The sequence below is a fragment of the Trachypithecus francoisi genome, unplaced genomic scaffold, assembly GCF_009764315.1.
Source record: "Trachypithecus francoisi isolate TF-2019V2 unplaced genomic scaffold, Tfra_2.0 Lachesis_group5, whole genome shotgun sequence".
Taxonomy (NCBI): Eukaryota; Metazoa; Chordata; class Mammalia; order Primates; family Cercopithecidae; genus Trachypithecus; species Trachypithecus francoisi.
The window spans coordinates 20,179,532-20,199,434 of record NW_022681470.1 but is presented as its reverse complement, the minus strand read 5'-3'; the positions used below and the strand labels follow the sequence as shown (position 1 = coordinate 20,199,434).

Genomic DNA, 19,903 nt, shown 5'->3' with positions numbered 1-19,903 from the left:
TGGTCCTCCACGCTTGGATGTATCAGGGATCTGGGGAGATAAAGTCTGTTTCTCCTCCAGGTGACTTAGCAAGAGGATGCCCAACAAGTAGGGCCAGGTTTATGAAAGCAAGACCACCCTATGTATAACGAAATCCAACTGTGCCATACTTTTTGGACAAATACTTATTAATAAGCTCATGTAAAATGCTTGTATGACTTATTCTATAATCTCAATAAAGTCCTAGTTTTTCTGCCCTGACTACACCTTGTATGAAAGGTTTGCTCAGATACAATAATATTCTAAGCCGGGATTCTAATACCCTTTAGTTGGTATCAGGCAACAAGAAATCTTAGCATCAATGTCTGGATAGAGGACTATGTGGGAATCAAGCCACAGGTGCCATCTCTAAGGGTTAAGAGCAAATTACAGTTTTAAAACCTTTCTATGGAATAGGTGGGAGTTTCCACAATAGTGTCACCAGTCCAAATGACTTGAATATTATTATTGTGACTGGAGAGAGGCCATTATCTAATGAAGAAGCCTACATGTAAACACTCACTTCTAGCATGCGTTCTGCTAGTTGGCAAAGCTTCTGATGTCGATCTCGATAGGGATAGCTGAGGCAGCTACAGCAGCCACCTTTGGAGCATGGTCTTTTTTTTTTTTTTTTTTTTTTGAGACGGAGTCTCGCTGTGTCGCCCAGGCTGGAGTGCAGTGGCCGGATCTCGGCTCACTGCAAGCTCCGCCTCCCGGGTTCCCGCCATTCTCCCGCCTCAGCCTCCGAGGAGCTGGGACTACAGGCGCCCGCCACCGCGCCCGGCTAGTTTTTTGTATTTTTAGTAGAGACGGGGTTTCACCGTGTTAGCCAGGAGGGTCTCGATCTCCTGACCTCGTGATCCGCCCGCCTCGGCCTCCCAAAGTGCTGGGATCACAGGCTTGAGCCACCGCACCCGGCCGTGGAGCATGGTCTTTCTAAAGAGCTTGCTGACCACCACTGAGATGTGAATGCTTGATTAGGGCAAGTAACTGAATTAACTATGACGTACATAATGTCATACTGTAGTGATTACAACCAGCTAAAATGTCTTATTTCATTGTTTTTCATTTCTTGTTTTGTATCTGTCTTGCCCAATTTAAACATAAACTCAATGAGAGGACCTTATCTTTTTTTATTTCATTGAAAATATCAAAACATATTATAGTGTACATCATGTGGTAGGTGTTCAGTAAACATACTTTAAATTTGTTGAATAAATAAATGAACAAAAGGAGAGGCTGCCCAGGGTTTTCTTTTACTTTTCTTTTCTTTCTTTTTTTTTTTTTTAGATGGAGTTTCGCTCTTCTTGCCCAGACTGGGGTGCAATGCCAAGATCTTGGCTCACTGCAACCTCTGCCTCCTGGGTTGAAGGGATTATCCTGCCTCAGACTCCTGAGTAGCTGGGATTGCAGGCATGCACCACCACGCATGGCTAATTTTGTATTTTTAGTAGAGACAGAGTTTCACCATATTGGTCAGGCTGGTCTCGAACTCCCGACCTCAGGTGATCCACCTGCCTTGCCCTCCCAAAGTGCTGGGATTACAGGCGTGAGCCACGGCACTCGGCCTGCACAGGCTTTTCTGTGTCCACCCTGGTCCTAAGAAATTAAGTCAGCTTATTTAAACAAGAACCCTGGGAGACTTCCTAGTCTGTTACTGCAGGTTACTTGTGATGGTCCCTTACTGACAATGAGTTAACCTGGGGCAGTTGAGGTAACAGCTTGAACACAAAAATGAAAAGAGTTGTTATTAAGACAATCTGCTGAAGGGAAATGTTCGAACATATCAAGAGTTGAAAGGGTATAATAGATAAACGTTTTTTCTGTGAATATATTTGACACAAATGACATTGTCAGTTTCATCTTTTCAGCCATCTTATAGTTTGAAGGGGCTTATTATGTAATTACTAATATGAGCGAAAGCCTAAAACACTGCTAGGGAATGATTCACTTGTGTTTAGAAACAGAGCTGTCATTTCTGAAGTCATATCATAACAAATTACTACTACTACTACTATATATTCGTTAGCATTTTCTTCACCTTTTTAGCATTTGGAGCACCTGAGGAGTATTTCATATTAACTAACCATAGAGTCATTTTCCATCATGTATCATATATTAATTATATAAATCAAGTAAGAAAATAAATGTTTTAATATGATATCACACTGCATTACTAAACTTCTCTTTCATATGCTGTTAAAGCACGAACAATGAGTGAATTTTCTGTAGTTCAAATTGAAGTAGGTTAATTCAGAAAAAGGGTAGATGGTAGATGCCAAAACAATAGATTCTTTCCACCACAATCACCTGGCACTGCCTTTTCCTGCAGTTAAAAGTCCATCTTGATTTTAGGGGCCATGCTGAGGATCCTGGCAAGTTGAGGATTTCAGTCCCAGAACTGAGCTGACTTTCCACTATCATATTCTTATACTTCCCCTAAGGGTTTTCAAGATCATCCATTACCCTGTCTCGGAGCCACCTACGAGGAGCAAACTCCATTGATCTAAAGTTTTAAATGAGCAGCCAGGGAGAAGGCTTTTCCAGCTTTCAACAAAATGCATCCCCCTTGACGGGCCCGCGCAGGGACCCTCTGGGCCCCTTTCCGTCTGTCAGTTTCTGCTAGGTTCTGCCTCTGAGATTAGTTCTCAGCTGCACGGAACTCAGAGGAGCTCCTCTCCTCTGGTCTCCAATTCGGCAAATGCCTTACTCTCGGCTGTAGACATTGATGACTAGTGAGTGTTTTAGAAGCTTGTGTTTATCTTTCCTGGGTATCTGTTCCAGACATGTTCTTTTTAGTCCGTGGAAAGAAGCTTCGTAGTGTTTCTTCAGAAGGAAGCAGCCTGGAACCGATCTACTCTCTGCTTAGTTCTTTGCTAATGCTCACGCCTTCCCACGGCCAGCAGGGGGCATCTGAGACACGGATTTAAATTGCACTGAATTTAAACGGGATTATCCCATGTTAGGACACCTCTTTCGGAAATGTGTTGTAAAAATCTTGCCTTATGCTTCTCAGCTTTCCTCCAACTCTTCTTCCTTCTCGTTCCTGACGTATGTCTGGCGTCTACAGCGAAACCTGTTTGTGATTGCCAAAAGTCTTTCAACCACAGGAATAGCCTATGCCCCAGGGCTACGTCTGTTTCTTTTAAATCCTGAAAAATTATGGTCTCATAATTGATTCTTTTCAGATTGCTAGTGATTGCAATTATCCTCCCTGCCTCTTCTCATCAGCATATGTCCTATATAATATGAGGAACTAAATGCCTCACTTGACCATTCTCAATCTCTTTCAAGGACAGAAATTGAATTCACTTACTTTATAGTGCTTATAGTCATTTAATGGTGTTACCTCTGTCCAGTTAGCAAATTAGAGACATCTTAGTCCTCAGTGACTCATTCTAAGCTGCACTGCAATATTTCACCTACTCCACCCCAAAATGCAGCTTTACTATAACCTAGCAATTCAGTTCATTCATTCATTTGCTCATTCATCAATTTACATGGCAAATCTTTACTGAATGCTATTAAATGCCAGGCCCTGTGCTAAGTGCTGAAGCTGTAATTGTGAACTAAACAGATGTTCACTCTGCTCTTGGGGACCTGACACTTTAATGGGAACGATAGACAATATTCGCATATACATATACATATGGAGATATAAATGCAAATTGAAAAATGCCATGAATGAAAAATTCAGACGGCTCTGAGAATATGTTAGGAGCAGTTTTTAGGTATATAATGTCTCCCATTGCACATTGGGAAGTTAGGGCTCCTTGAGGTTAGAGTCTATGTTCTTTTATTTATTTGTTTAGAGACGGAGTCTCACTCTGTTGTCCAGGCTGGAGTGCAGCGGCATGATCTTGGCTTACTGCAACCTCTGCCTCCTGGGTTCAAGCAATTCTCTGCCTCAGCTTCCTGAGTAGCTGGGATTACAGGCACCTGCCACCACGCTTGGCTAATTTTTTTTATATTTTCAGTAGAGATGGGGTTTCACTATCTTGGCCAGGCTGGTCTTGAATGCCTGACCTCATGATCCAACCTCCTCAGCCTCCCAAAGTGCTGGGATTACAGGCATGAGCAACTGTGCCCAGCCTGTGTTCTTTTGTTTTTATGCTCCGCCTACCTTCATCAACGATTGGAAAAATATCTGCTATACAGTTTACATGTATGTGTTTTATATTCAATTGTTCCAAGTGGCTCTGAAGTGAGAAACAACTCGGTAACCCTTGAAACACCTAGTATAAGACTTTATATATAATTGGTTCTTCACACATTCTGGTGGAATATATTTCTCAAAATTTAACTATGTTTCTGGTTTTAGTGATTGCTTGTGCCAGTTTTCCACACTTAGGCATCTTAAGGTGATAACCCACTAAATTCACGCACTAGCAGGAAGGACTGAGGTGGTCCATGGCCTTTTGAATTTTGACTTCCCAGTCAGGCAGCATACCCACACAGGGAGCAGATTTAAAATTGCACAGCCCCAGAATTATTCAAATCATTTTCAGTTTGAAATCACTAGTGTGAGTCATCTAGACAAAGAATTATCTTCCTCTGAGTCTTTAATTAAACTTTTACTCAAGCATTTTCAACTGATTTTATTTCAAAACAAGTTTTTCTTTGTAAAACAAAAGAATAACAGGAGGACGAGAGATGAGAGGACATAAAAATAGCTTCTTGTTAACTAGCATTAACGTAATGTGGCCAGGAAAAAATGTCTAGGGTGCAGTCAAATAGAGCCCGAGACCGAGCATGAAATTGTAAACAAGTTAGAAAATTATCTTCTCTGGATAGTGTTGTTTTTGATGTTAAGTTAATGTCAGATACATTCAAGTTTATCTATGAAGGGAAAATAGTTTGGTAGGCTGGCTCTATTGTTTTGTTTGAATTTTTCATTTGGTTTGTTTCATTTTCATATGTTTGTGAGTCTATGGGAGGGAGGAAAGGGAAAGGGGGAATGAAATAATATTCCAGGAATTCTTGAGGAGAGAAACAAATCTAACATTACTTAGTCTTGTGAAAAAAGTGCAATGTTTAAAGTGGTTTGAACTTCAGCATTTGTCAACTCCTCGGCCTTTAAACTTTACTGTCGTATGAGCAGAAATGCAATAATGCTATTCATTCCCTGAATAATGAACTCTTAATTAAATTTAATGGACTTCACAACTTAAATACTCTTAACTTTGTAATGCTCTGTACTTGAGCCTATACCAAGCCAGACATTGAAGCCATAGAAAGAAGTGTTTTCCAAAGCACTGAATATCTTTTCTCCCTTACATCTCCAGGGCAAATATGAGGAAAAGAGTAACCTGATGTTCTGGTATGTTTGTCTGCTCTGAGGAAATGGAATATGATTTTCTCTAGGCAATGTTGTAAATGATAGTTGATTTCTAGATCATTCCACAAAAAAACTCTATTTAAGCAGTGATATAGATAAAATAGTAGTAGGGCTCTGATTCATCCTGGTTTTAAAAGGATTTTGTGGCATGTCTTGAGCATGTAACTACCATTTATAAATGGTGTTTTCACAGAAGGTGCATCCTGAAATAGTAAAAGAAAATGTGAGATACATTGAGTTCATATGATAGGATGCCACTTCTTTACATACAGAGTCATTGAAAGGCACCTTTCTATAGTTTTATCTCTTGTTTGTTTTCATACCAACTTTGCTGCAAGCTAGGTACTGTATAGAGGTCCCTCCAACATCCATCCCTCTATCTAGAAGGGAGACAGAGTAAGTTCATTTAATTGGCTTTCTGCTCTCTCACGTTTCACCCTTTTGCAGTACAGACTACTTTTACATCCCTTCAAATAACACGCACCCACCCTTCTGTCTGGAAAGCTCATTCTTTTCTAGCCCAACTGACTGACTGCTACTCATTCTCTAGTTCCACCTTTGCCTCCTCTGAGAAGTTCCTCCTGATTTGCCCTTGTGGACACTAGTGCTCCTCCACCAGAGCTCTGCTGCTTTCTGGACAGTCTGTCTTTAAGCACCTGTTTGTGATTGTTTCCACATGTAAGACCTCTCCAGGTTAAAAGCATCTTGGAAGCAAGGAACAAACTTAATGGTGTTTGTATATTTACTGCATACTGCCAGACACAGTAAACATGACCAATGAGTAAATCAGTAAGGAATCAATGAATTAAGTAACTAATAATTCTTTTACATACATTCAATTTCTTTGTTCTAATTATCCCTTAATCTCCAACTATTTTTCTTGCATCAGGAAATCAAACACAAATATGTTTCTGCCTTTTACAAAAGCAAAAAGTTCAAATAGAGCAAGAGATAGGAAAAAAAAGGAACTACAGTTGAAAGGGGGAATAAAGTTAAAATCAAAAGGACCAACCGAACAGAAACCTAAACATGAGAGACTTTCATTACATCATTGTCATCTAAATATTGGTGAGTGGACTATTGGGTCAAGGTTGAAACTGCAAAGAGTTGCAGCATGCATTCCACAGATGTACAGGAAGGGAGGGACCTATGGAGCCAGGAGGACATGGATTATGGCTGAAGTTTTTCATGGACTGGGTGGGATACTGTGTCCTAGTGCACCTTGCATCTCTGACTGTAATACTGCACATTAGCCAGCAGAGTGCAGCCAAAAATATTGCATGCATTTCTCCTCCCCACTTAATGTTTTCTTCATTTTTCAGATAAATATAAAATTGGCAATTCTTGTCCCCAGGGGTAGAATATAGAAGGTTGTGGGTGTAGTAACTCCTTAGTAACTTGCAGGAAATTTTTTGTATGTTTCAATGTAAGGTTCGAAGCTAGGGAACATGGGTGGTGGGTTGGAAAAATGTGTAGTTAGAACTAACTTTGAAGAAGCCGTGTTCTATGCCAAATGCTGTGCTAAGTGACTCATATGCATTCGTATATTTAATCATCTCAAAAAGTCTTAGGATATACTATTTTATCAGTCCCAATTTCTAGACAAAAGAACTAAACATTAGATAATTTAAGTAATTTGCGACGCCTGGAATTAAAGCAACACTTAATCTAAATCACAATGTTATATAAGCTCCCTCAGCAGAACAGTCCCAGTTTTTACCCTGATGTCCTGCTGAGCTTGATCTGAGGTACTGTGGGACCTGAGTTGGCTTTAGTCAGTGAGAGGGTCTTAGGGAAAGAATGAAAGCAGAATGAAATGAAAAGGAAATGACACTGTAGAGATGACTACTCCTAAAACATAGTTTTCAAAACCTTATTTACTAGCCTAAAGGAAAATATGTTATGATAATTAGGTATTTGTGGGGTTTTTATAAGTTACTACAGTAGGTCTCCTTACATTTTTCTTCCTAATATCCATAACTGCAAATCTTAGGCATTTACTTAAATTGCCTCATCACTGCTTCCTCTTTTGCCTCCTTTGCCTCCTCTGAGAAGTTCCCCCTGATTTGCCCTTGTGGATACTTGTGCTCCTCCGCCAGAGCCCTGCTGCTTTCTGGACAGTCTGTCTTTAAGCACCTGTTTGTGACTGTTTCCACATCTAAGACCTCTCCAGGCTAAAAGTACCTTGAAAGCAAGGAGCAAACCTAATGGTGTTTGTATACTTACTGCATACTGCCGGACACAGTAAACATGACCAATGAGTAAATCAGGAAGTGAACAATCCCTGTGAACAAATGAGGAAAGTATGTATACAGTAGTAAAATCTTATTTGGCCACCATGTGAACTTCACCACATCTTTTTAAGACTTTGGTTATGATTAGCATTGACTGAGAGGTAAATGTTAGCAGATTTGTAAGGAACAAAATCCAGATGTTTTTAGTTCACTTTGGCAAATATTTTTAAATGTTTACCATGTTGCCAAGCATTGTGCTAGGCACAGGGGTTAAAAGGTATTTAAGACTAAATTCCTACCATCAAAAAGTTCTCATATCCAAGTTGAGAAATAGAAATGTAAGTCAATGACCATAATGCAATATGATGAAGCATCTCTTAAAAGCATAGGTAAGCAAGTGCTAAGGTGACCGGGAAGGGGTAGCTTTTTGGGTCTCCCAATATTCAACAGCTTGTCCTATGGATTAATATTTAAGATTTGCCTGGTGCTTTTCTAGTTTAGAATTATGATAAAGTGATGGATAGATTAGATTAGTTTTATTTTTTTATTTTTTATTTTTATTTTTATTTTTTTTTTTTTGAGGCGGAGTCTTGCTCTGTCGCCCAGGCTGGAGTGCAGTGGCTGGATCTCAGCTCACTGCAAGCTCCGCCTCCCAGGTTCCCGCCATTCTCCTGCCTCAGCCTCCCAAGTAGCTGGGACTACAGGCGCCCACCACCTCGCCCGGCTAGTTTTTTGTATTTTTAGTAGAGACGGGGTTTCACTGTGTTCGCCAGGATGGTCTCGATCTCCTGACCTTGTGATCCGCCCGTCTCGGCCTCCCAAAGTGCTGGGATTACAGGCTTGAGCCACCACGCCCGGCCTAGGTTAGTTTTAAAACTGAGCATGAAAATAGTTGCATCCTGTGATGGAGGAGTACACAGAATTCTGACCATATCTACTCACTAAAATACTGAAGATACAAAGAAGTAGTAAATTCTGCTATAGTTTGTTGTTTGGCAATTAGTACTCATTTATCAAGGCTCACTGCACATAAGATAGACAGCCATAGGGAACAATGGATAAGGAGTCGAAAACAAACATTTTATAGAGAAATAAATAATCAAGTAGAATTATTTAATCTTATAGCTGGAAATGGCTCAAAAACCATCTAAAATGATGGATAACTTCATTATTTTACAGATGAGGGAACTGAAGTCTGGCAGTAAAAAGTGATCATTTTTTCCAAATGTCATATATCTAATAATAATGAGGACCAGAGCCCTCAGAAGACTAGCAGGCAATGCATGAGGAGTTCTACCTGGGAGCTCTAGCATCAGACAGCTTGGGCTCACATCCGTCTCCACCAAATACTGGCTGGTTATCTTAAGTTATTTAAACTCCTTTCATTCGGTGACCTCATCTGCGAAATGGAAATAATACTATAGTATCTGCAGACATAAAATGAGAGAACACATATAAAGCAATAATGAGGATTAAAATGTAGTGCAAGTTAATGAAGGACATACTAAGAGCTTGGTAAATGCTATTTATTAGAACTTATGTATTCTAATTTCTGCATTAGTATTCTTTCTGCCACAAGAAAATACAAGTGAAATGGGATTTTGTTCGTTTTTGTTTCTCTGACACAGGAAGAAATCTTTTTTTAAAATCTGTGTGCACATGTGGTGTCCTCATTTCCCCTTGTGTCTCTTCTTTCAGGGCCAAGGAGATTAAGATCAAGTTGGGAATTCTCCTCCAGAAGCCAGACTCAGTTGGTGACATTGTCATTCCCTACAATGAGAAGCCGGAGAAACCAGCCAAGACCCATAAGTGAGTCATGAATATGGATTCCACTTATTTCCTCCAGAGGATGGCTATTTTTCAAGTGTTTAGCACCATTCCTCATCTGTAGAATTACCTCCTTCAATTACTCATTAAGGATCTTAAGAGCCCTCAGAGGATTGGTTTGCAAAGAAGCTCTTTTTTTTTCTTAACTGTCTCATGTCTGGAGCATCTTATTGAATACAGGCAGAATACTTAAAAAATAAAAGATAAGACTCTGCCTTATTTCTGAGAGACAGACATACTTATAAAACAGACAGACCATACTTATAAAATGATACCAGCCACTACTGCAGTGTGGTAAAAATACCTGCTCATTTACTGCCTTGGTAACCACTCCTGATCCAGTTCCTTATGAGCCCTGGATGCTTACGTGCTGATGAACTATCTAAAGCTGCTTCCTCAGCAGGAGGATGTGAGAACATTTCCCTCAGGAAGATACTAAGGACAAGGCAGACAATTTCAGCCTTATCATTTCTTCTCCAAGATAGTGCCCCTCAAGGTCCAACAGAGGAACAAAGTCTGTTACTTATGTGAAGAATGAACACTTGACTAGCTATTTCTATTTAATGTACACCAGGTGTTTTTCCCAATTCATAAATTCATATTCTTGATTGAATTTCTGCAGTCCTCCCTCATCCCCATTCTCCTCTCCCTACATAATCCTCCTGTCAATTCAGGCATCCTAGGGAACTATTACTTCTAAAGAGTCGTGATGTTATGGCAGTGAATCCAGGTCTTACGGTGTGCATTGGCCCTGTTTTAACTCAGGAACATGACTCCCAGCATTCCCATTGTTCCTTATCATCCTCGCTAGCTGCAGGGGCTGTCGCTACCTAGACAGATACACTCCATCTTCCCATTAAAACAGAGATACCCAGGAAAATCAAGAAAGGAAAATGGGAAGAAGAAAAGGCCAAGGCATTCAAATTCCTTCACTCTGTTATGTTAGAGCTTTGAGGATATCACAGAAGTGTGGTAAAAATATATTAGTCCCTCTAACCTCCATTTCTCTTTTTAAATGGAGTATTTGTGTAATTGGCCAGGCTGTCCTTCGTCCAAATGACCTCAACTTAATATAGCTGGATTGATTGGGAGATAAAGAGATGAATTATTCTTTTTCTTTTTTAAATCTTTTTCCATTTTTTTATTACTTCAAAGTGATTCTAAACAGGAAGTGAGGCATAATTGAGTTTTCTGCATTTGAAAAGGAGAAGGTAATTCAGTGTGGAGCAGCAGGCACCAAGCGATAGTGGAGAATAAGAACCACATTTTGTAGCAGCAACAGATCAAAACATCTATTTTGAAGTAAACAATATGACAATTTATTGATCTGTTGGAATTAACTTTAAGAAAATAGAGTTCTACATTTCCTGCTTTAAATCTCTACTTTAACATTCACATAGACCCTTAAACTGTTGGGGTTAAAAGGGATTCAGAGAGAAGCTGTTTTGGAAGAAACCCTGGGGCTGACCATTTATTGGATTATTTACTTCTCTTGTCTTCCATCCTCTTTCTTCCTCCAGAAGCCTAAATTGTTTTGGAAAATTCCTTCATCTCCCTAGAGAATGATTCTGTGTCTATTATATTTTCAACAGTGACCAATAAAAAAGTTTCCCACTCTTTTCTGAATCCGTAAACCCCATCCCACCTCTTCATGTTTGGCAACTTTCTATGCCATTTATCTGACAGGAAATACTGTGTTCCGCATAAGCTCCATCTCTCTATCTCTTCTCTCACTTTAAAATTTCTCTGTATTTTTAACTCACGTTCTTCTTTCAGAGGGGAAAATAATTCTTCTCTTGATTGGAGGTATTTTTAACCCCTCTCATATTCTTTGGGTTACTGACATCAGTATAATCCGTTTTTTAAAAAGCATTTTCTATTTTTTAACATGTAGTTTTGAATTCTCATTTTTTTAAAAAAATGGACCATTGAGAAAAACAGAAATAAGTGCTTATATTCCTACCCCCTAAAGACAGCTCTCTTCCCCTTTTTGCAGTTTTAGTTGCCCTTTTGCTCTGTGGACCCTCTTCCCTTAGGAACAAACAGGTGCCCATGTCCCATGCTGAAAAATTCTCTCCCCGCCTTTCTCTCTTTCTGCTTCTCTACCTTCCTCTTACTTTTATTGGCTAACTGTAGAAAGAGAAGTCTGTACTCATGGCTTTCAGTCTTTTCTGTATCTCCTTATTATCCAGCTTCAACCTTACTACCTTACCCGAACTAAGGCCCCATCTGTGACTTGTCTGCAGCATTTGATGGCTCACCAGTTGACCTACTCTTTTTTTTTTTTGAGATGGAGTTCGCTATTTCACCCAGGCTGGAGTGCAATGGCACGATCTCGGCTCACTGCAACCTCTGCCTCCCGGGTTCAAGCGATTCTCCTGCCTCAGCCTTCCGAGTAGCTGGGATTACAGACATGCGCCACCACGCCCGGCTACTTTTGTATTTTTAGCAGAGACAGGTTTCTCCATGTTGGTCAGGCCGGTCTCGAACTCCCGACCTCAGGTGATCCACCCGCCTCAGCCTCCCAAAGTGCTGGGATTACAGGCGTGAGCCACTGCACCCAGCCCAGTTGACCTACTCTTAAAACTCTCTTCCTTGACTTCTAGTCCTGCATTCCCCTCCTGCCTTCTCTTTCTCTAAGTGCTCCCACTGTTGCTCACCCTCTGGATGTGAGCATTCCTTAAGGCTCCGCTGTAGGTCCTCCCAAGAAACAATAGACAACATTAATCAACCACATAGGTTTAGTTTGTGATAACTGTTATCATGGCTTACAATATCATCAATTGTAAAATGTTCGGAGCTGATATAGATATTCATGTAGTTTATTTTATATTATAAATGTCTCCCTTTCCCCTGCCTATGTCAGCAATTTTTAACCCCTTTTTCTGGTTTATTGTTGTAGTGATCATTTTATACTAAAGAATGACCTCCACACATAAACAGTACCTAGCCTGTGCTAGTGGAAAACAGTTACAGAAAGCTGTCCTGCATATGCTCACCTGGTTAGAGTGAGCCTGGTTGTGAAGACTAAGGACCTATGCACAATTTCAGGCCTGCATATGATGTCAAAAAATGATATGTTTTACTTGTTCTTAAGTCTGTATGCCCAACCATGGTGCCCGGGTCACCACTGGTTATCAGGTAAGGGCTCAATACATGCTCATAAACTTGAACCTGGTCATGAGCAGACTGCACTGTCAGGCAGGAAGGGAGAGGGGACATCTAATTCACAGTAAAAAAAACTTGAATTTTCTTTTCCTTGTTAAGAGCATCAATGTGTAAGAACATTTTTAAGACATTTAAGTATGTGCCAGGCACTGCACAGATTAAAAATCAAAACAAAACGAAAACCAAAAACAAACAAAAAACCCACCACAGGCACTTGAGGTTATAGCTAGTAAGTGCCAGCATTGCCAATAGCAGTAATAATGGTTCTTGGGAGTGGTCATTAAAATCTGAGTTTGGTGTTATTTGTGGCTTTCATAAACCAGGCTAACTCAAGACAAAACCGTCATTCATTTACTTATTAATCTGACACACATTTATTGCAAAGTGGATCGATACACCATGGGATCGGGTGGAATGGGAAAAGTTCTCTGCACATGACAACCTATACCCTTTCATTGCCATGTGAGAGATTCAGTGAGTAAAAGCAGTAAGAGTAGAGCAAAAAGAGAGACAGTGCTTCCAGCAGAGATGGCCACTTCCTGGGCCAGGTGGCGTTTACACTAGGCATTATAAAACATGTGGTTAATCATCTCTATAAATGTTTATTTTGAGTTTCATTTGAAATAGCTTCCTCTCTCTCCCCCACACTCCCACACATAGAAACTCCATACCCATCCTCTGTGGTCAGCTATGACCTTGCAAACCAGGACATTTATTGGCCATTTAGATCTGCATCTATCTTGTTTCCAATGAAGTCAGACCTAATGAGGACTCGCAAATTCTGAGAATAAGGACAGGATGAACCTCTGTTAACTCCTAGGCTGGTAATCAAAACACTGGACTTCATGCTGTGGGGGATGTGTCCTACTTGACTGTGCCCTTAAATCAATTTGAACCAATTTCACCCCTAAGCAGGCTCTGCGCATTTCCTTTTCAGGAATTTAATCTTGGCTGTGATGTGCTGCTGTTATTGACCATTAGCCTGGTTCCAACAAGACCATTTGGGACAAATCAGATTGGATAACATGCTTAAGTTTGGTGCACCTGCTCATGTCATTTCTTCTTCCTTTGCTCCTCTATACTAACCAGAGGAAAAGTGGGGTGGGAAAGTGATTTCATTTAATGAGAATATTTATAAAATCAGGAGATCCTGTGAGTAAACCAGCCTTCCTCTTGCTCTGAGCTACTTTCTTTTGTCTAATAATTTAATGTCCTGCCGCTTCTGTGAACAATGAATAGGGACTTGGTGAGTGTCTATTATGTGCAAAACATTGAACCTACTATAGTGAAGAATGTAAGATGTGTAAGACCTTGTGCTAAACATGTAGGTATGAAATAATATGCACATAAAACAGTTCTCCACCTGCAGTAATACAAAAGAGCCAAGGTGAGTTATTGACCTCTAGTAGACAGGTCCTTTTCTGGTTAGAAATCAAATGAACAAGAATGCTATAGAGACATACTTATAATTACCCTGTTCCTGACATTTTCTTTTCTTCGTGTGATCCTTTATACTAGCCAGAGGAAATGGGAAGAGGGATGGGTAGCTCATGTGTCAGAAATACATTTCTGAGGCATTAGTATATTTTCCATCTACGATGCCTGTGTTTCTAGCTAGGAAAACAGAAACCACCCAAGATTATTTCACAAGGTTTGTTACCCTCAATTTGGCAAGTTTAACTTGCAAAGAGTGAACACATAAAATTTTATGAAAAATCATATAATCAGGACTCAAAACCTATGCATGTTCTGCAATGAGGAATAGAGAAGTAAAGGGATTATTCGTAATACTTTAGCCCAAACCTACTGCCGTTTTGGACTCCTTACATAAATAAAGTGAGGCTGATTCTGCACCTGGGACAGCAAAATGAAAAGTAGAATAAGCAACTGTCATTTCAACCAAAGCTACTAATCTGAATAATTAACCCGCCCCAAAATATCATTGTATAAAAACCTGAAGCAGGAATTTTTTTTTATTGCCTGGCCAGTTGATAAACAAATTAAGAACTAAGGAAATTCCAGTTTAGGAAAAACACCTGAATTGGCCTTACTATTCTAGTAAATGCTTTGTCAGTCTGTTTTGATTTGACAACGAAGAATTCACATCATAATGCAAGAGTTCGAGCCAGGTGAGCCGAAGAGTGTGCAGTCAGCCATTTTTCCCAGACAATACCAGCTCCACTTGACACATCCTGCTGTGAGAGAAAAATTGGTGGTTGAGATGAAATAGCTGCAGGGTTTCTGCATACATAAATGTTAAAATAGAAACAGCCTAAGGAGAAATTATATGTTGGCTATAACCTTCTCCTTTTGAGTCAGCATCTCGAGCATTTGTGTGTAACATTTCAATTCAGGATATATTAACCACTCTTTTTTTTTTTTTTTTTTTAAATTAGAGCAAATCTTTTTTAAAAAGTCTGATCCTGTTCTAAGTGGGTAAGAAAAATGCACCTACGTTTTTTAACATGTAAATTTGCTATGATCACAATCCCAACGTAAGGAAAGTGTTATACACTCGTATCTTCCACTAGCCTTAATTAGACGGCTTTGGGATGTGGATGTGGAACCCCAATGCCCGCTGCTGATTCAGTTAGGTGGTTAACATGAAGTATTGGTGAGGCAGAAAACAGGAGTTCAATCTCTGTAATGGGACAACTAGATTTCATGAAGTTATATTTGGAAAAAAGACCACAATTGGAACAACTTTCATGGGATATATAAGAATATCAATTCAGGAAAACCAGAAGGAGAAAATAGGAATGAATCAAAATAGAAAGAAAACAAAAAAGAAAAAAAGAGAGAATATATTTTAAAAAAAAGAATATCAAGACACAACTTAATGTCAAACAAACTCTACTTTTAAAAAGGGAAAGACCTAACCAAAATGTTCAAAAAAGATGAATATATGCAATAAAGATGTATGAAAGCAAACCCAGCTCATCAAACCCAATTGTTAGAGAGAAAATAACTCAAACTTCCTTATCCTGAGGATAGACGAGCAGTCATGTCATTTCCATCTAAGAGAAACAGGAAGTAGTTACTGCTGGTACATGTGCTTCAATGCCTACTTATGCCATACCCCTTTTCTCTCCTTGTAATTGATGTAGACCCTCGCTGGACGAGGCCCTGCAGTGGCGTGATTCTCTGGACAAACTCCTGCAGAACAACTGTAAGTTTCCATTGTTTTTTTAAATAAAGGTCAGGTTAGGGACAGAAACAAAAAACACTTTTGTATTACCTGTGTTCTTCTTCCCCAATTTTGACACTTCTTCAATTTTTGAAGGTGGTATCAATAAGGGAAGGGGGCTGCGGGTATATGATTATCCAGTTCACAAGAAAAGGAGGGTCTGCGGCACTATGGGGGAATGTGAACATAAGGTGTTCTGAAGACTCATGATTGCAATTGTGTTCCCATCTGTCCTGCTTACTTGTGTGAGCCGGAACACGTGGCTTGACCTCCTCAACATTCTCATCAGTAAAATAGAGAAACTACGTTTTCTGACTTAGCTTCATAATAAATTAATAAAGATCAGATATAGCAGCGTAAAGATCGCTAACAAGTCATGAGTTCAAGTCATCCTGGTTCAAACTATCGTACTGCTCTTGTGACCTGACATGGGTTGTTATCCCCCCCAGCCTCAGTTTCCTCTTCTGGCACCATGCTTCTTACATCTTCATTCAAGAAATGACAAAGGTAATGATCAGTGCAGACTCTTTTCCAAGCTAATACCAGTGCATCAATAAGAACTAGGTGTCTTTCCCCAATCCGAAATCCTTACTGATTCCCATGACTTACAGTATCAAGTTCAAATTTCTGATGTTCAAGATCACCACAACTATATGGCTGGTCTGTAGGCAAATTGAACAGTTCTCTGTTCCATACAGGATTTCTCCATATAGTCCCCTTGACTAGAATGTCTTTTACTCATATCTCTCTCTCTTCAAATTCTCCCCCTCCTATAATAGATAATTCAAATAAGAAATGCCTAGTGTTCCTTGACCATGCAGAACAATTTATCCACCCTCTGAACTTCCAAAGTCGTTTGTCCGCACATCTTTTATGCCACTTAATACTTGTTGCTTTGTGTTCTGTTCATAGTTGGCTCCCTTCCATGATAGGTTACAAACTCACCAACGGGCAAGAGTTAGTCTTTTTCATGTAGATAGTTTCACAACAGGAAATATATAGTATAGGGAAAACAAATATTTGTTGAATAATTCACTCTAAAAGTATGAGTCAATTTAAAATACCCCACCTATATTTCTCCATCTTTATAACAAGAATGGAATATAGAACTTTGTTACATGCTTTGCAAAAATAAGGATTTACAAAATATTTTTCACAAGACCATTATGATTAATGGGCACAGAATAGATGGCAAAGAATGTATGTTGAATTGTACATGAACATTCCTTATGTCTTGCTTTTGGTGTCATAAGCTTTTCTTATGCAATAGAATTAATCTTACCTGCAATAGAATTAATCTTTTATTTTTGGAGACAGAACACCACAGTCTCTAATTTGGAACTTTCTCTAGCTTATTCATTTCTGATTCTCTCTCTTTTTTTCTTATGCTAAACAAAGTACCCTGCCCTGACACATGTAAGAGGTTTGGTGAATATTTATGTAGTGAATAAGTGAATGAACTAATTCATTTTGCTTCTTGGACCTAGAAATTCCATGAGGTCAACTAGTAGAATAATATTTATGTTTATTATTGGACTTATTATCTTGCCCCAGTGGTTTCTGGGCCAATAGCAGATTGACAGTTGACCTACTGATAAATTATGAATACTAGTACTCTGAGCACAGGTATTTATTGCTATTGTCAAAAAACCTGAGAGTTAGCAGAACTATTTTCATGTTTTCAAAACCATTAAGGAGAATAATAAATATTTATGTGCCCGTATACAATCCTTTTCAGTCACACTAAATCCTTAGGGCCACATGTCTATATATTTCAGGCTTTTAGGAGACAGAGAGCTACCGGAATAAGACAGCTAGGGTTAGATAGAGTTAAAGAGAGTTAAGCTAGAGCCAGTTAGTGTTTGTTGAAGGACTGAAGATTTTCAGCTTGCAAACAGATGCTTACCATAGTGTGAGATTGAGGCCCGAGAGCCTCACAGTAATATTTTCTACTTCTCAGAGGGGAAAATATACATACACCTGTGTGTGTTCAGGTATGTGTGTGTGTATACACATGTATGTGTGTGTGTGTGTGTGTGTATGTAACAATATTTCATTTAATTTCTATATGCATTTAAAATTATATATGTGTGTATATGTGTATGTAGTATGTATGTGTATGTATTCTTTTGTGTGTTTGCCTGTGTGTTTATACATAAGTTCCACATCATTATTTTCTTAAGTAATTAATATTTTTAAGACCTGGGCAATTAATTTCCCTAAAGCAACAAATAGGAAAGCATTTATAAGTATTCTAATCAATGCTTTCCTTGAAAGGGACCCTAATCCATTCAAAGTAGCCCAACTAAAAAATAAGTGTTATGGTATGGAGACCTCACAGAAACAAAGGCAAACCATGCCCTCTGGGAGGCGAAGCCGTCAGTAAGTTAGACAGTCTCTCCCCTCTCTAGTTCTCTTATCGTCACTCTATTGCTTTCTTCTTTATCTGCCTCTGCTTCTCCCAATGACTTGTCTTTTTCTGTGTCTCTCTTGCCGCTCTGTTTTTGCCCTTTGCTTCTCTCTGTCTGGCTGTTCCTAGAGAAGAACCAGTGGAATGCCAGGCATGCCCAGATAATTCTACTCCAACATCACTGACCTGAAGAGACAATATTTGACCTATTTTCCCAGAAACCAGCTATAGAATACCATGAGTAACTGTAAGCCAAACCGACAAATCAGTTCTTATGGGAAGTTCTTATTTGAATCCACAAAAACTAGTAGTCTATAATCAGAAATTACCCAACATTAGCTGTGGCTGATGCAAAACAGGTAATGAAGAAAGACACATTTGGGACATATGTGTATCTAAAACTTCACAACTGGGGCCAAGTGCAGTGGCTCATACCTGTAATCCCAGCACTTTTGAAGGCTGCAGCAGGAGGATTGCTTGAAGCCAGGAGTTTGAGACCAGTTTGGGCAACATAAAAGGACCCCATCTCAAAAAGAAAAGAAAGGAAAAGAAAAGAATAGAAGAAAAGAAAGAAAAGAAAAGAAAAGAAAAAAGAAAATTAGCCAGGTGTGAGACAGGAAGATGGCTTGAGCCCAGGATCATACCACTGCACTCTAGCCTAGGCCACAGAGAGAGACCCTGTTGCTCTAAAAACAAATAAAGACAAACCACTTCACAATCTGTTTTTGCATGTTTGATTTGATAAATTTAAACCATTTAACCTTGAGGAGTAGTAGCATCTTTGTCAATTTATAAGGGAAATTTGGCATTGTGATGTTAACGTAGGATATTGACTTTCACAGTTGATATGTTAAATAGTTCCCCAAGAATTCCTTATTTTCACATCTTTCTTAATTTTTATTGAGTGAAAATGAAGTTAATTGGTACCAAGCTTCTAAAAATTATGACAGTTAAGTTGCTACTCAATCTCTTCTAACAAGATTCTTCTCACTTTCCTTCATTTTTTAAGTAAATTTTAATCATCCAGTATATGTGAGTGTGTTCTGAAAGTACATCAACTTCCTACATATTTTGCCTTCAATTCTTTAGGTGGCACCATCTGTTTTCATTTCATAGGCACGTGGGGCGTATAAACAGTGTGTTGTTCTTCAAACACAAAAATAGATTGCACATGGGAGTTTAAATAAGACAGTGACATTTAATAGTTCCCCACATAACCATTTTTAAGAGCAGAGAAGAATGAAACAAGCCAAAAGCAGCAAAGATTTTATGTGAATCTCCCTTCTCGAGGAGTTCCAGAAGGTCAGAGCATCTCCCTGAGATACCCTTGCGATTTATTTGTCCATGGGAATTGAAGGAGCCTGGATCCAGACACATCTTTATGTTTCTATCTTTGCACTACCCTTTTGCTTCTTTCTCTTTGGTTTTCTTCCTTCTCGTTTCTGGCTCATTTTTGTCATTATCTTCCTCATGGGCAACCATAATTTCCTTGAAAATAATAATTATAATAATAAAAGCAATAGCTAACACTTATTATTCATCATGTGCCAAGCACTGTTCTAAGCACTTTGCATATGTTAGTTAATTTAATGATTGCAATAATTTTAGGATTTGAGTGCCATCACAATCCCTAGTTTTCAGAAAATGAAATTGAGATTAAGGGGGATTAGGCAACTTGCCCATGAAATAAAATGCTATAATAACAGCAAAATCCGTAAATT

General features: G+C 39.1%; 1 protein-coding gene and 1 long non-coding RNA gene across 2 annotated transcripts in view; one reads left to right on the top strand and one right to left on the bottom strand.

Moving 5' to 3' along the window:
* LOC117076807 overlaps positions 1-16,187 on the bottom strand; it is a 52,012-nt gene extending 35,825 nt beyond the window's left edge. The window contains exons 1-2 of the long non-coding RNA XR_004434478.1: positions 15,824-16,187; positions 14,690-14,780 (exon numbers count right to left, since the gene is read on the bottom strand). This is a non-coding gene — a long non-coding RNA (uncharacterized LOC117076807). The remainder of the gene's footprint in view (positions 1-14,689; positions 14,781-15,823) is intronic.
* The window catches only part of RGS5 (regulator of G protein signaling 5), a 60,358-nt gene that overhangs the window by 25,877 nt on the left and 14,578 nt on the right, over positions 1-19,903 (top strand). The window contains exons 2-3 of the mRNA XM_033200696.1: positions 9,289-9,399; positions 15,693-15,754. Coding sequence (XP_033056587.1) covers positions 9,289-9,399; positions 15,693-15,754 — 173 coding nt within the window. The remainder of the gene's footprint in view (positions 1-9,288; positions 9,400-15,692; positions 15,755-19,903) is intronic.